The sequence below is a fragment of the Phascolarctos cinereus genome, unplaced genomic scaffold (genome assembly GCF_003287225.1).
Source record: "Phascolarctos cinereus isolate Bilbo 61053 unplaced genomic scaffold, phaCin_HiC Scaffold_9;HRSCAF=440, whole genome shotgun sequence".
Lineage (NCBI taxonomy): Eukaryota > Metazoa > Chordata > Mammalia > Diprotodontia > Phascolarctidae > Phascolarctos > Phascolarctos cinereus.
In genome coordinates, this window is record NW_027556402.1 from 195,798,127 (window position 1) to 195,814,408 (window position 16,282).

The 16,282-nt window shown below is 41.3% G+C and overlaps 1 protein-coding gene across 1 annotated transcript in view; it reads right to left on the minus strand.

Moving 5' to 3' along the window:
- DOK7 (docking protein 7) overlaps positions 1 to 16,282 on the minus strand; it is a 117,425-nt gene that overhangs the window by 16,743 nt on the left and 84,400 nt on the right. The window contains exon 8 of the mRNA XM_020992264.2: positions 6,802 to 6,844. Coding sequence (XP_020847923.1) covers positions 6,802 to 6,844 — 43 coding nt within the window. The remainder of the gene's footprint in view (positions 1 to 6,801; positions 6,845 to 16,282) is intronic.

Genomic DNA, 16,282 nt, shown 5'->3' on the forward strand with positions numbered 1-16,282 from the left:
CCTATCTCTTTTTATTTTTTTCAGCCAGTGCAGACCCAATTCCAGACATTCGAGACCTACAGCCAGACTTTAATATCAGGAAATCCTAGACTCAGAGAATTTTCAAACTAGAATAAACATAATTAACCAAGCAATTATTAGGTACCTACTGTGTGCCAGACCCTCTGCTAGGGACTAGGGATAAAAATACAAAGAATGGAACAGTTGAGGAGTTTGTTGTGTGGAATGTCAGAGCTGGAAGGGAGCGTAAGACAGAGGAAACATACGACATAGAATGTCAGTGCCAAAAAGAGTTTTGGAAAACAGAATGTTGAATCAAATAGAATGAAATGTTGGAGCTGGAGGTTGCCTTAAATAGCATCTACTCCAAGCCCCTCATTTTACAGAAAAGGACACTGAATGAAGCCCAGAGATGGGAAGCAGATGCCCACAGTTCTCCTGCAAGTTAATAAAGTCAATATCAAATTAAAGCCAAGTATAAAAACCCTGGTCTTCTGACTCCTGGGTCAGGGCTCTTCCAAACCACACTGCATCTGAAGGAAATATAAGATTCCCTTCCTCACTTTGCCAATTAGGGATGCACCTCCCATCCTGGTCTCCCTATATTGTTCAATCAAAAGAAGCTAGTTGTGATCTGAGAGCTGAATTGAATCTAAGCCCTAAATTGATTCATCATATAGCCTGCATTCATAATGTGATTAATGATATCCACAGCGTTGGGATCCATTATCACTTGATGAAATAAGCTTTAAAGCCACTGAATACTAAAATGCCCATGTATTTTTCTTGTATTTGGTTTTTAGCAACTAATATGTGACAGATGGCTTGACATACTGGCCCTCAATGATCCTAATTACCTGTGGGACTTCTGGGAGGTCAGTCTAGCCCTCCTGTTTGGCACAAGGGGATTCAAATCAGGAACCCTAGGAGCATAGTTTTAGAGCTAGAAAGGACCTTATAATCATCAAGGCAAATCCCTCATTTTACACATGAAGAAAATATGACCCAGAAAAGTTAAGTGACTTGTCCAAAGTCATACAGGTATTAAGTACCAGCATTGGGATTTGAACCCAGTCCTCTGACTCCAGTGAGGTATAGTAGTTTCTCTACACCTCACTGCCTCCTTGACTTCCTGATACATCAGTTTCCATGAGAACCAGGTTTGTCTCGGTGAAATATCACTGACCCAGCCACGCTAAAAAAAAATGTCTCTATTCAGTCTAATTTCCCCCTCTCAACCTCTTAGCATCCAGTCATCCTTCTGGATCCACAAAGAGGAGAAACTTTCCCCTTCACCATGCTTAGTGTGTATAGGACACACAATCTGTGATGTTCATGTAAGAAAGCTTAAAAGACTAAGATCATGGCGTGTTATGGCTGCAACGAACCTTAAAGACAAATTAAACCAAATGCTTCATTTTACAGAAGAGAAAACTAAGGTCGAGGGAGGGAAAGGAAGTGACCCAAGGTTGCATAGCTAGTTGATTGCCGGTGCCAGGATTTGAACCCAGGTCTTATGACTCCAGGTCTAATGCTCTGCCTAGTCTGGGGATTTGGGGGTAACCTGCAGCCTTGAGGCCACAGGTTCCTCACTCCTGGTCTGGTCTATTACTACCTCTGAGTTTGCAACAGCCTAACCTCCAAGTCAGGAAGGCAGATAGACTGAGTTAGTGGTAACTGGAACTAAACCTTCCTGAATACACTTTGCCAAGGAGTATTGATGGAGAAGGGCCAAGTCTTTGGTTGGGAGTGACTATGCAGGGAATCTCCCTCTGGACAGGAGTGGCAAAGTATAGAAACAATGCAAGGGAGAAGAAGGAAGAAGTGTAAAACACCATCCTACACCACCATAGGGAGAACATGGGGGACAAATGGATACCTATGCAAATGTGGTCACACACTCAGCAAATGCCACCTGCTCTTCATGGCCCAGCTCAAGTCATCCAGAAAGCTCCCTCTAAGTAATAAAATTCTCACCAATCTTGCTCACTCAGGAACTCCCAAGAGCCCTTAGAATCTGCCTCAGTGGCACAACTGACCGCTTAATCACTTCCTTTTGGGAGTCATTCTCTAATTAGTTCACGTGTATTAGTTTTGACTGTCCAAAAACATCCTAAGCTTTTTAAGAGCAGGAACCATGTTTTCTTCTGTTGTCTCCCCAGTTACGTGAGCCCAGGGTAAGTTTTAGTCAACCTTGGTTTATTCATTATTATTTGGCCCTTCTAAGAACGTTTATTAAGTACCTATTATGTGCTGGGCACTGTATTAGGCACTGGCATATTAACAGGAGTGAAATGGTCCTTGCTTTCAAGTGCTACACATATACACACATATGTACATGTATATATGTACACACGTACATACATGTATACACATATACACATCCATATACATACATATCTGTACTCCATTTCACTCTTGCCAGATATATCTATGTGTGTGTATTTGCATATACACACACATTCACACAATATATCCAATATTTATATATTTGTGAATATATTTTATGTACAATAAACATATCCAAGGTATACATATATATGGGTAAACATGCCACAGAACCACACAAAGTAACTTTTGAGTCCCTGCTCTTTACATACATTTACATTTACATCATTTACATTCCAGTGGGAGAGATGATACATAAGTAAAGGTGTGTATGCGTATACATATATGTATACATACATATATGTGTATCTATATACCCATACATATATACAGAAATATATATGTATCTTGTAAGTATATATACTTATAAATGTGAATATCTATATATACTTATATGCATATATCTGTGTTTAGTGTGTTTATCCATATGTGTGTATACCTTGTGTATGTGTATATATAAACCTATAAATGTCAATAGGCATATACATGTATAGGTAAATTTACACAATAAAGCCATAAAAGGAAGCTGGCGGGGGGGGGGGAGGCACCAGCTGGTGGTCATAGGGGAACCAAGACAGTCCTTATACAGAAGCGTGAGCCTTGAAGGAAACCTGGGATTCCAAGAGTGCCCCTGAAGGTAGAGTATATTCTGGGTCTGGGGGGATAGTCACTGCAAAGGCACAGGGACAGCAGATGGAGTGTCATGGGTGAGGAACAGCACCAAGGTCATCTTGACTAGACCATAGAGTGGCACCATGGAGGGGATGGTGCCAAATCAGGAGTCCGTGGGAGTCACTGAGCAAGGGGGTGACATGGTCATACCCATGGCTGCCGTGTGGAGGTTGGGTTGGAATGGGGAGTAACTTAAAGCATGAAGACCAGTTAGAAGGCTATTGTAGTAGTTCAGGTGATGAGGTGCTTAAGAAGGTTGTTGGCTGTGTAAGTGGAAAGATGGGGACACATGCAAGGGATGCTGTGGAGGGAGAAACAAAAAGATGATTTAGCAGCTGACTGGATACTGGGGGTGGTGTGGGAATTAGAGTGAGGAGTCAAGGATTACACCAAAATTGGGGGACTGGAAGGAGAAGAGTGAGCTCAACATTAAATATTTTGGGAGAAAACAAATGAGTTCTGTTTTTGACATGTGGAATTTGAGATGTTTCCAGGACATCCAGTTCAAAAACGTCCAACAATGATTTGCTGATGTGGGACTAAACTTCAAAAGAGAAACTGGAGCTGAATCTATAGATCTAGGGGTCATCAGCAGAAATGATGTAGTCACCAAGGAAATGTATAGAGAAGAAGCGAGGTTGGCCCAGAAAAAAAGAGCCTTGGGACACAGTGACAATTAGGGAGCATGACACGGATGATGATTAAGCAAAGGAACCGAGGAATCAGACAGAGGAATAACGTGCAGACGCAGAGAGGAGGGGAGGCAAATGCTGCTGAGGGATCTAGTACTCAACTCCATGTAATATTAATCATAATGGTGACAGTTCATATTCACGTAGTATTTTTATGGTTACAAAAAGGGTTTTGCAGACATTAGCTCATTTTATAGATTTTCAGAGAACAGAAGACTTTAGATTAAGAAATGATAACTCTCTCCAAGTCTCTGAAAGGCTGCCATGTTCTGCTCGGCCCCAGATATCAGAACTGGGAATAATAGATAAACAACAACAAAGAAGATTTTGGCTGGATATAGAATAAAAATTTACTGATAATTAGCATTTATTCTATTTAACCTTCACAAGCAACAGATACACACGTACTTCCTTAGTGGCTGAGCAGAAGGCCTTGTATGTGCCAAATGCTTAAATTTTTCTTGATTTATTGATTAAAGCAATTAAAAATGAAATGGGCTGCTTCACGGTAAGTTTCCAGTGCTGGAAGTCTCCAAGCAGAGATCATTCATCCAGGATATTATATAGGGCATTCCTGGAATAGGCAGGACTAGATATCTGATTTCCTTAAAAACCTTGTAATTCTAAGATAGTCACAGTCCTGTAAATAGACAAGTATCATTATATGCAGTTTGTAAATGAAGAACCCAAGGTCCTGAAGTAGGAATCCAACTTCATCAACCCACACTTGACTTTGAGAGGACTTAGATTTCCACAAGACTAGACAGTCTGAGCCACTGATGCTATAAGCAATAAAGCTTCATTGAAGCACATTTTATTTCACACAAAGGAAGGTACCTGACTTGAGTCACTGGGTGAGTGGGGAGGGGATACAAGAAGGAGAAGGAAGATGGGACAAGGTACCATCAGGATCACATTCCCCTGAGGGACAAGGATACGGTAGGATTTCCAGAGAGACCAGATACACCTGCAACTCAGATAATGGGGAAGATGGGGCCTTGGGTAAAGTGTTCTTGAAGCTAAGGCAAGAGGAGGAATGAATGAATGAAGATTTAGTGAGCACTTTCTGCATGCAAAGTACTGTGCTGTACCAGGCACTGAAAAATAAAAATAATCCCTGTTTTCAAAGTGCTCACATTCTAATGGGGAGGACAACACTTATGGAAAGTTTCAACTCCAAGTCATTTGGAAAGGAAGGAGATTGAGCACCCATGTGGACCCAGTACTCAAGTAATGCTAGGCTCTCATCACTCCTCCTAGTGTGATATGGGCACTGGGTTGTCCCTCATCATAACTCTCTCCAAGTCTCTGAAGGGCAGCTTGGAGATGCAGATAAGAGCTGGGTATCACAAGACATGATCATAGAATCATGTATTTAGAGCTGAAAGAGCTGATTTTACAGATGAGGAAACTGACCAGAGTCCAGAAAACTTAAGACTTGCCCAAGGTCACACAGCTAGTTTGTAGCAGAGACAGGATTCAACCCCAGGTCATTCTGATGCTCTTTTCACTGCACCATGATGCTTTCATATGTTTTATAGGAAGGGTTGGGATATCACTCAGGTTTGTCTGGTTGGTTTCCCACCTCCAATGTCACAAGCAGAGAGGCTCCAAATAGCAGGGTGGAAGGGGACTTGGAAGTTTCTAGGCATAGAGCTTCAAGACAAAGGGCATAGAGAAGAGAAAGCCTACCACAAAGGGCTAACCCCACCAAAAAAAGAACCGGAGGGTTTTTCAGGCTACCAGTCACTTGGTGACACAGTGACAGAGCTGCAGCTGAAGCCCATGTCTCCTGATTCCAGAGTTCTTTCCATCATACTGTCCTGCCATCATCCTAACTTCAGAGTAGGTCATTGTATTTTTCCTGACAAGTCAGGCTGAATCTTGAAACCAATGTCACAAGAGACGTGAGGTTTCTTCTCTCTAAGCAGCCACCAACACCACACTAGGCCCTTCCCCGAGATGTACATATACATATGGAAGTAATGGGAGTTAAAATAGAAGATACACAGTGTCCCAACATTAACGGAATGAAAGACTTGGAAAAAAAAAAGAATCTTCAAAATCAAAAGTGGTAAACATAAAATATCCACAGTCTCTTCCATATTCTGGGAATGGACAAGGGAAAATGTGGGGTGAGTGCTATAGCCACATCAACGTTTAGAGCCACATAACCATGAAATCATAAAACCCCAGTTACAGAAACATAGACTCAGAGCCACAGCATCATAGAATCACAAAGTCATAGAATCTTAAAATCACAGAGCTCTAAAATCTTATAACTATAGTCATAGAATCTTAGAATCATCATACTACAAGATCTTGGAATCAGAGAGTCACAAAACTATAACATTATAAAATTCTAAAAGTAATAGAATTCTAGGGTCCTAGAACCTTAGAATAAGAGTTAAAATGTCGCAATCATAATAATAGAAAATTAGAATCATGGAAGTAGAAATGACAAAGTCAAAGAATCTTAGAATCATAGTCATGGGGTCATGGAATTATAGTTCTATAAACACTAACTTGTACACAGTACACCAGGTAGGCACTTAAATGCTTTTAAAAAGAATAAGCAAAAAGGAGGGAGAAAATTTGGAACTAGAACTAGAAAAAATTTAAAGAAATAATAGCCATAGACTTAATGAATCTTGGGATCTCAAAACTAGAAACTTTGCCATCATGCACATTTTTTTTTTGCTGTTAAGAACATGAAGCCTGCAGGTGGATGAAGGTGAAAGGGGGCTCCTCTGAATTCCCCTGGCCTTGTCAGTGTGCTTCCCACCACACCATCCCATCCTTCTCTGTATGTCATCCACCCCACTGTCATTCTAATCCCCTCTGCTCCACTCCTGGAGTCCTTCGGTGGCCAAATCAAACTGGTCAAATTTCAAGTCCAGGTGTATAAGCCACAATTAGTGATTTTGAGTTTTTAATTTAATTACCCCACCAAAAGAGCTCAAGTTTAAATGTGGGTTCCTTAGCATAGTTTCCAAAGGAGACAAAACAAAAACCCTCCTACCCAAACATGCATCCACGTTATACCAACCTGAGGGTGCTGGGAAGAGTCTCAGGGGAAAAAGAGCTGCTCCCTAAACAGAAGAGAAAAGGGGAGAATGAGAGATTTCTTCGCTAGCATCAGAGTCCTTGTCAGCCTCCTAGATTTGAAAACCCATAAGCTTAGGTCCCAGGAATCCTGCATCCCCAATGTCTGCTACAGAGCCAGAGCTTCTTGCAGATGGCCCTTGGGGTAACTCATTAGGTTTGCCGACTGATCTCTTCTACCAGGACTGGTTTTGCCTTTTACATGCAGAAGGGTATTATTCCTGCTTCCTTCTGGAAAGACAGATTTGAAAACCTTCCTTCAGTCTTTGAGTGTAATGCTGGTATAAGTTTCCTTAAAGTTACCTGGAAGGGGTACATAGGACTTGCCATGTCACTTTTCATGAAGAGAAGGTGACCCTCTAATGCTGTGCAGGAAGGCGTATAGCCCCATGTAAAGAATCATGGGCTAACAATATCACAAGGGACCATAACGCATAGAATATTAGAGATGGAAGAGCCTTAAGAATGTAGAAGGGCAGCTAAGTGGAGCCATAGTGCACAGAGCACCGGACCTGAAGACTCCTCTTCCTGTGTTCAAATCTAGTCTCAGACACTACCTGTGTGACCATAGGCAAATAACACTGACCTTGTTTGCCTCAGTTTCCTCATCTGTCAAATGAGCTGGAGAAGGAAATGGCAAACCACTCCAGTATATTTGCCAAGAAAACCCTAAATGGGGTCACAAAGAGTCAGACATGACTGAAAAATGACTGAACAACAAAAAAAGAATGTAGAACCTAGGAGGGAACACCGAGAAGGAAATCTTAAATAAAAAAACAAATAAATATTTAAAAACTCTCATTTTATAAAGGAAAAAAATGAAATGCAGCAAAGGAGAATATATTAGTATTGCTAGTCACACTAGAGTTATGGCAAGTGCCTTGACCAGGTTCTCTCCACGCTGTGAAATGTACTAGGGATATGGAAAAGCAGACATGCTTCAAAAGTACCTTCGCAGCTTAGATTTTATGCTTTTTAATCTGAGGCTGCCTCTGCTGCTGTTCATTAGTCATACAGTGTCATCAACCACTTTGAGGAAGATGAAGACCTTGTACATGATAGGGACACATGTAGGGGCTAAACAGCATCCTGCCTTCCAGTGCCTTCTGCTTCTGGGCACAATGTGCAAATGGGGAGGGAAAAATAAGTTGCTGCGTGACTCTGGTGGAGAGTCATGAAAAATACATTAGAAGAACTTCTGGAATGAATTAGGCTTTTTCAGAAATAAATAACAGAAAGAAAGTCTTAAGTGAGGGACAAAAACAGAAATTCAGCAGGACAGAGGTATGAATGGAATGGAATGGACTTCAGTATATTCTAGGCTAGTATCATAGACTAACAAACATAATTGGAGGGGACTTCAGAAGTCATCTAGCCCATCGTTGCTCAACTTACACATCCTCCCTCCAGCATATCCCACGTGGTTATACAGTCTCTGCTTGAAGACCTCTAAGAATGGGAAGCTCACTACTTCTTTCTGGACAACTCTAATTGTGAGGAAGTTCTTTTCCTCACAATAAGTCAACATCTGCCCCCCTGAAACATCCCCCCACCGTTACTATTACTGCCTTCTAGGTCCAAATGGAACAAGTTGACTCCCTCTTCCAAACTGCAGTCCACATTATAAAATTCTTGATAAATTTACAGCTCCTACTGGGCATGGCAACTTGGATGGGGAAGGAAAGAGAAGGAAATGAGCATTTATATAGCACCTACTATGGGCCAGGCAACAATATTATCTCATTTGATCTTTAAATAGCCCTGCAGGTAGGTGCTGTGAGACCCATTTTACAGTTGAAGAAAATTGAAGAAAACAGAGGGTGACTTCAGGGGGCTTGGGAGAGGCAGACAGCTAGGAAGTGTCTGAGGCTAAATTTGAACTCGGATCTCCCACACTCCAGCCCCACTGATTAGCCACTGTACCACTTAGCTGCCTCCATTTGCTGAGGATGGCAACTGGCATGGGGCAGAGCCTTAGGAATAAGTGACTGTCTTCAGGCATTTGTAGGGCCATCACATGGAAGAAGGATCAGACTGGTTCTCCCTGCCCTAGCTCAGACAGCAGAACTAAGAGCAAAGTGTGAAAATGCCAAGGGGCAAGTTCAGGTTTGGGATAAGAAAAAAACCTTCGAACTGCCCCCAAGTGGAATGGGCTACGTCTGCAGGCCTTCAAGCAGAGACAGGGTGACTTCTTCCTGTCTGTGTTCTACAGGGGCTTCTCTTTCAGGTGTGGCTGGTGGGTGAACTAAATGGCCTCTGAGTTCCCCTTTGATTCCTAAATTGTGATTCTGTGGTGTATTTGAAGATAGCGATCACATCTCCCCTAAATCCTCTCCTTTCCAGGTTTAATGTCCCCAGGAAGGATACTAGCTAAGGAATCAGAGAAGAATGGAGTACTCTAGTGGGAAAAGCAATGAGAAAGAATCAGAAGACTTGGTTTTGAGTCTCGCTGTGAGCAACTGTCCCTAAGTACCCACAATACCAATGCAGCATTTCCTAGGTCCATGCTGCACCTACTATGTGTAAATCACCAAGCTCAGCATTTAGAGAAATGCACATTTAGATCATACATGATCCTCAGGGTCATCAAGGAGCTTATGGCCAATAGGGAGATAAAACACAAACAGCTATGTAACACGTGAATCCCCTGACCCACTAACATTACCAAGGCCTCTAGGTTGCGTAAGACAAAGCCAACAAATTCAGTTGCCATTTTGCCAAAGTTTGAGCAGAACGCATCAGAGATTATGGCAGAATGGGGGCAGATTTGTGCAGTCATCCCCAGCTAGCCTTCATTCCCTTATCTACCATGACTTCCATGCCTCCCATCTTCCAGGATGAAGCTAAAGGGCCTATTTTTTCCAGTAACCTTCTTCATGAAGGAACTTCACCTCATTCTGAATATATACATCTTAATTTCATTTCTTGACTTTGATTATTTGACCCCTGGTCTTTTCCTTCTCCTACTTCTGTGTATTTTTTTTTTTTATAGTTGAAGAAACTAAGGTAAACAGAGTCTATGTGACTTGCCCAGGGTCTCTTAGCTGGTAGGTATGTGAGGTTGGATTTGAACTCAGGTCTTCCTGACTCTAGGCCCGGAAACTTCTATCCATTGTGCCACCTAGCTGTCTCAATTGTGTTACTTATTAAAACTAAGTCATTAATATGGAAATGTATTTTGCGTGACTGCACATGCATAATCTATATCAAATTGCTCACTTTTTCAATGAGGGGGGAGGGAAGATAAGGAGGGATAGAATTTGGAACTCAAAATTTTTTAAAAATGAATGTTAAAAATTGTTTTTATATGTAATTGGGGTAAAAATAAAATATTAAACAAACTTTTAAAAAAACTAAGTCAAAACAGGGTCAGCAGGGATCCTTATGTATGGTTTAGTGGCCCTATTTCTATTTGAGTTTGACAACATTGCTCTAGAATTAAGTCATCACATTAATCTGACCTCTAATGTTCCTATTATTGTCTTTTACTCTGGGAACTGGGAACTGTTCTCATGGTCCTATTTTCTTGAGCCTACAGCAATTCATACACATTCTCCCAAAATTCTTTGACTTCTTCTTATTTGTCATTTCTTATGGTGCAATAATATGCCACAACACTCACACATAATAATTTGTTCCATTATTCCTTAGTCAAAGGGTACCTACTTTTCCATAATTGCCACAAAAGTCCTACTGTGAATATATTAGTATAAATGGGGCCTTTCTTTGTGTTTTTGGCCTCTTTTGGGGGTATATGTTAATTGTAAATCTAATGCTGAGTTAAAGAGTATGAATAATTTATTTTCTTAAATAATTCCAAATTCATCTTAGAATAGTTACATCATTTCCTACCTTGACCCATTGTATATCAGTGTGCCTATCTCCTCTAATTTCTTCTTTCTAGCTGATTTGTAATATACCTACACCATGGAGGTATACTTCTATATCTCTTTCCATTGATCCTCACTCCAACGCCTTCCACCATATATGCCCTGTTAGGTTCCTGGATTTTCTGAGCTGGGTATAATCTTCTTCATAGGATCACAGAATTAGAGCTTGATGGATCCTGAGAGAGCATCAATCCAACCTCCACAATATTTATATGAGGAAACCAAGGCCCAGCAAGATTAAGGGACCAAACAGAGCCTCAATGTGCACCCAAGTCTTCCAACTTCCAATTTCCTACTTTCCACTACCTCGCGCTGCTTACATTCAGAATGTATAATGTAATTCCTTTTTTATATTCAGTTCCTTTTAAAGAAGACATATTCTTCCAGAGTCACATTCCAGTCCTGAGTTCCATCTAAAGTCTCTCATATCAGGGAGTATCATATTAGTGACTTAGAGGCACAGTTGTACATAAGAGGGTACAGTGGATGGAGCGCTGAGCCAGGAGTCAGGAAGACGCAAGTTCAAATCTGGCCTCAGACACTTACTATCTGTGTGACCCTGGACAAGTCACTTAACTGTCTCAGTTTCCTCATCTGTAAAATGAGCCAGAGAAGGAAATGACAAACCATTCCAGTATCTTTGCCAAGAGAATCCCAATGGGGTCAGGAAAAGTCAGACACGACTGAAACAAATGAACATCAACAATTGATTTTAGGGCCAGCACTCTACTACTACAGCCTCCACACTGTTTCCCATCTCAAAAATGAGTGAATCTGCCATGAATGAATTCCTAAGATAGTATGGGAGCCTGCCTGTGTAAGGGCATGGAGATAAGAGAATTCTGTGTTCCAGCAACAGCAAGCAGGGAAAAGAAAGGAATAAACATTTATGTAGTGCTTACGATGTGCCAGGCACTGTAGTAAGTGCTTTTTACAAATATTAATCTCATTTTGTCCTCACAACAACCTGATAAGCTGAGTGTCATTATTATCCCCCTTTTACAGTTGAGGAAACTGAGGCAAACAAAAGAAGTTAAGTGACTTGCCCAGGGTCACATAGTGTCTGAGGCCAGATTTTAATGCAGTTCTTCCTGATTCCAAGACCAGTGCTCTGTAGGCCAGCTAGACTGAACCACAGAATTCATGAAGAAGAAGAAGATATATTTCTAGAGAGATTATCAAGAGCCAAATTTTGAAGGGCTTTAACAGCCAAACAAGAGGTGAGAGAGAGTCACTGGAGCTTCTCAAGGAGGAAAATGGCTTTATCAGACCTTTGCTTCAAGAACATCAGTCTGCTAGTTGAATTGAGCACAGATTGAATAGAGGGGAGCCTAGAGGCTGGGAGGTCCATTAGGTTACTACAGTAGACCAGGAATAATAAGGTCCAAAAATGGAGTGGTGGCCATATAAGTCGAGAGAAATGGGTAAAGAGGACACTTCATTCCGGAGGCAGAATCACCAAGACTTGACAATTGGGTGGATGTGAGGGGTGAGAGAGAAGAAAGAGTCAAGGATGTCTATAAGGGCTGGGTGACTGGAAGGATGGTGTTCTCAATAGAAATATATGGAGAAGTTAGAAAAACCAGAGAGTTTGGATGGGGATGGGGATGAGGAGAGAATTATCAGTTCTTTCTTGGACATGTAGAGTTTACGATTTCTCTTGCCTTATACCCATTTGTTTAATCTTTTTCTTCCTTCAAAGTTCAGCTCTGGTGCTTCCATGAAGTTTTCCCTGATGCCTTTGGGAGGAGAAAGTGAGGCTGGTGACTTTGCACAACTCCCCCTCACTCAAACCAAAGTCAATTGTAAGTCATGTCATCATCTCCCTGATGTCATGGTCCTCTTCGAGAACGAAGGACAAACCACACAACTACCACAACAAGCCTGATGCCCCAAGCTAGAAGCCATCAAATTTTCCTGTGCTACTTTATCTGGATCTCTCCTTTGGCCCCTTCACTTCTCTTCAGTTCAGTAGAATGGAACCTCCTTTAGGACAGGGGCTATCTTATTTTTTGTTTTGTTTCTTTGTATCTGTACCTGAGGGCACACAGTAGACCTTTAATAAATGCTTGATATAACAGATATTTTATTAAATGCCTATTATGTGCACAACACCTTTTGTGCCTTATGTTATGTCTCAACTCCACCACCACCTCAGCTCTACCCTCCAGGGTGGAATGGTGGTAAAGTATAACATATACACAGATAAGTGTAATACAAAGTAGAGAGTGAAGGGTGCTCACCTGAGGCTTTCATTCTTTAACTTTCAGGAAGTGTTTGGCAGTAACTGCTCAAAGCAGAGACCCTAGCATTTTTAATCATCAATAGCTCCCTTTTTTAATCTGGACATAGTCAGGGGCTTGCAACAACATCTAATGAATACTCATAGAAAGCTCATCATTTTATATTCAGATCTGATGCTTGGCCATCTGGCCCACTCAGAACCATCCATTTCTTTGAGATGATCTCCAACTTGGCTTTTGACTTCAATTCTTATTAGCAAAGCATTGATTCAGGTGAACCTTATTTAATTCATTCACTCATCCCCGCCTGCATGTTCCCAGTTCTTTCTTCTGATCTTACAGCACTTCACAGCCCTCTTCTACATTTACTATATTTTAATTTCTATAATAATCTGTGTACACATCTGATACAGCTTAAATTGTAAGCTCAGCAAGGACAAAGATTGTTTTATTTATCTTTTTTTATTTCCTCCGGTATGGCCTTGGTTTATAAAAGGTGCATAATAAATATTGTGCAATTTAATTGAATCACTAGAGAACAAGCTGTTAAGTTCATGCATTCTTAGTTATAAACAATAACACATTGAACATTTATTGAAATTAAGGAATAAAGAACGAAAAGGCATAAACTTCCACTGATGTCTACCTCCTATGCCCCACTGTGCTGTGGAGAATGACTCTTAAGTTTTCCAAGGCTGTGCCAGTGGCTTCCCAAACTTGTCCACGTTCTAAAAAGATGGAAAGGTTTTAATGAGAAGCCCAGAGACAGGCTGTGTATCTGTCATCTGAAGGCCAGCTTAGCTCAGCACAGAAGGGCATGTCACCAGAGCTAGCCAATTGTTTTGACCTCTTTAGTTGACAGAAGAACACCTAGAAAGATAAACAGGGGCTGGTATCTGCCTCAGTTGGAGGGGTGTCCACCCTGACAAAATCCTGGAACCTTTAAGAATATCATTGGCATCCACTGCTTCAAGCCTTAACCGTTATTCCAATTTAGCTCCTCCTTTTACATAGCCTAATTGGCTAGGAAGTACATATGCAAAGCGTGGACTTTATGAAGCCTTAAATTCAAATATGGACAAGGGTACCTTCAGTCTTTCTTCCCTGGGAGCCTGAAAGTGGTCAGTGAGTTAAGTAGGTTATTCTTCAAGAAGAAGCTTGGTGTGGTTACTCTTACTACTACTTGGTGTAGTTACTAACACTCAGCTGCTGCACTGAACTTGCTTATACACTGCCCTTAGAATCAGGTTGCTTAAGCACAAATCCCAACTCTGTGACTTAGTGGAAAGTCATTATTCCCCTCTCACTTTGCTGGTTGATGTCCTAGAAATCCTTTCAAAGCCCATCTCAAATGCCACTTCCTCCAAGAAGCCTGCCCCATCCCCAGTCCTTACAACCACTTCCCCCTTGTATCCTCATCTAACAATTGGCTTGCATTTCTTCAACATACTCACCTAATATGCATATTACAGCTACTTGTAGATTTTTGTCCTATTAATAATAATAGTTCACATTTATACAGGGCCTTAAAGCACTTTGCTCACAGTGGCCATTAGGTAGTGGGAGAATTAATCTGCATTTTGCAAATAAAGAAAAAATTGAGAGAAGTTATAGGATTTTACCCATGATCAGAGCTAGAAAGGGTCAGGAGGGGGATTCCTCCTAATACACTCTAAATTTCATGAGGGTAGTCACCCTATCTTGTCTCTCCCAGGACTTACAGAAGCTGCTGGTTGCACAGTAGATAGAGCTCTGGACCTGGAGTAAGGAAGACCTGAGCTCAAATCCAGACTCAGACATTTATTAGCTGTATGACCCCGGGCAAATCACTTCACCCCGTCTGCCTCAGTTTCCTCATCTATAAAATGGGGATAATAATAGCACCAACCTCTCAGGGTTCTTACGAAGCTCAAACAAGATGATCTGTAAAACACTCAGCACAGCACCTGACATGTAGTAGGCACTTATATGCTTCTTTCCTTCCTTCCTTCCTTTCTTTCCTTCTCTGGACCTCAATTTCCTCTTTTGTAAAATGGAGATAAGAATAGCACCTGGGGCAGCGACGTGGCACAATGGATAGAGCTCCAGTCCTGGAGCCAGGAAGAACTGAGTTCAAATTTGACTTCAGATACTTACTAGCTGTGTGACCCTAGGCAAGTCACTTAACCCTATTTGCCTCAGTTTCCTTATGTGTAAAATGAGCTGGAGAAGAAAATGGCAAACCCCTCCAGTAACTTTGCCAAGAAAACCCCAGATGGGGTCATGAAGAGCTGGACATGACTGAAATGATTGAATGAAAGCAAAAGCACCTGTCTTGCAGGGTTGCTGTGAGTCAAAGAGATAATATTTGTGAAGTGCTTAACACAGGGCCTGGCACATAGGAGATGCTATATTCCCTTCACTTAGCAGAGTGTTTAGCAAACAGTCAACACTTGATAATTGTTTGTTGAGCTGAATTAAACCTCGCTTCTCTGGCCTTCATTTTCTCTCCTCTTTCAAACTGACATAACATCATTTAGACTAATTTCCTCAGAGAAGTATTGTAGAGTTCAAATGAGATAACTCTCCCTCCCTACTTGGGGCATACAGTGTTATAATAAAGTACCATGTAGCTATCATAAATAATACTGCTTTGATCAGTCCCTGCGAGGAAACTAGAGATTACAGTGCAGAAGCAGCACTTGACTTGCAGTCAGTCAGAGGACCAGGGTTCAAATCCTAGTGCTAACATTTCATGTGTAAACAGGAATGAGTTCCCTTCTCTAGGCCTTAGTTTTGTCCTCTATAAAATGCAAGGATTAGACTAAATAATGTCAGAGGTCTCTCCTGTGACATATAAACATACCATTTCTAGGGTTTGAATCCAGGTCTTGGGATTCAAATCACAGAATGTTGGGGTTGCAGACCTCTAAGATCATCTAGGCTATCCTAATTATTTTACAAATGAGGAAACTGAGGCCCAGAAAGGAGACCAAGGTCATAGAGCAGTTACTGTCAAAGCAAGGATTTAAAGCCAGGTCTTCTTACTTTGAACCTAGTTTGGTTTTTTCTTTTCCATTATTCTATACTGCCTTTATATGTTGAGAGGCAGTATAGTTATCTTTCCTAAGGAGGAGGAAGAGGAGGAGGAAAAAGGAAGAATAGGAGAGGAAGAAAGATGAGAAGGAGAGGGAGGAGGAGGAGGAAGAAGAAGAAGAAGAAGAAGAAGAAGAAGAAGAAGAAGAAGAAGAAGAAGAGAAGAAGAAGAAGAAGAAGAAGGAGGAGGAGGAGGAGGAGGAGGAGGAGGAGGAGG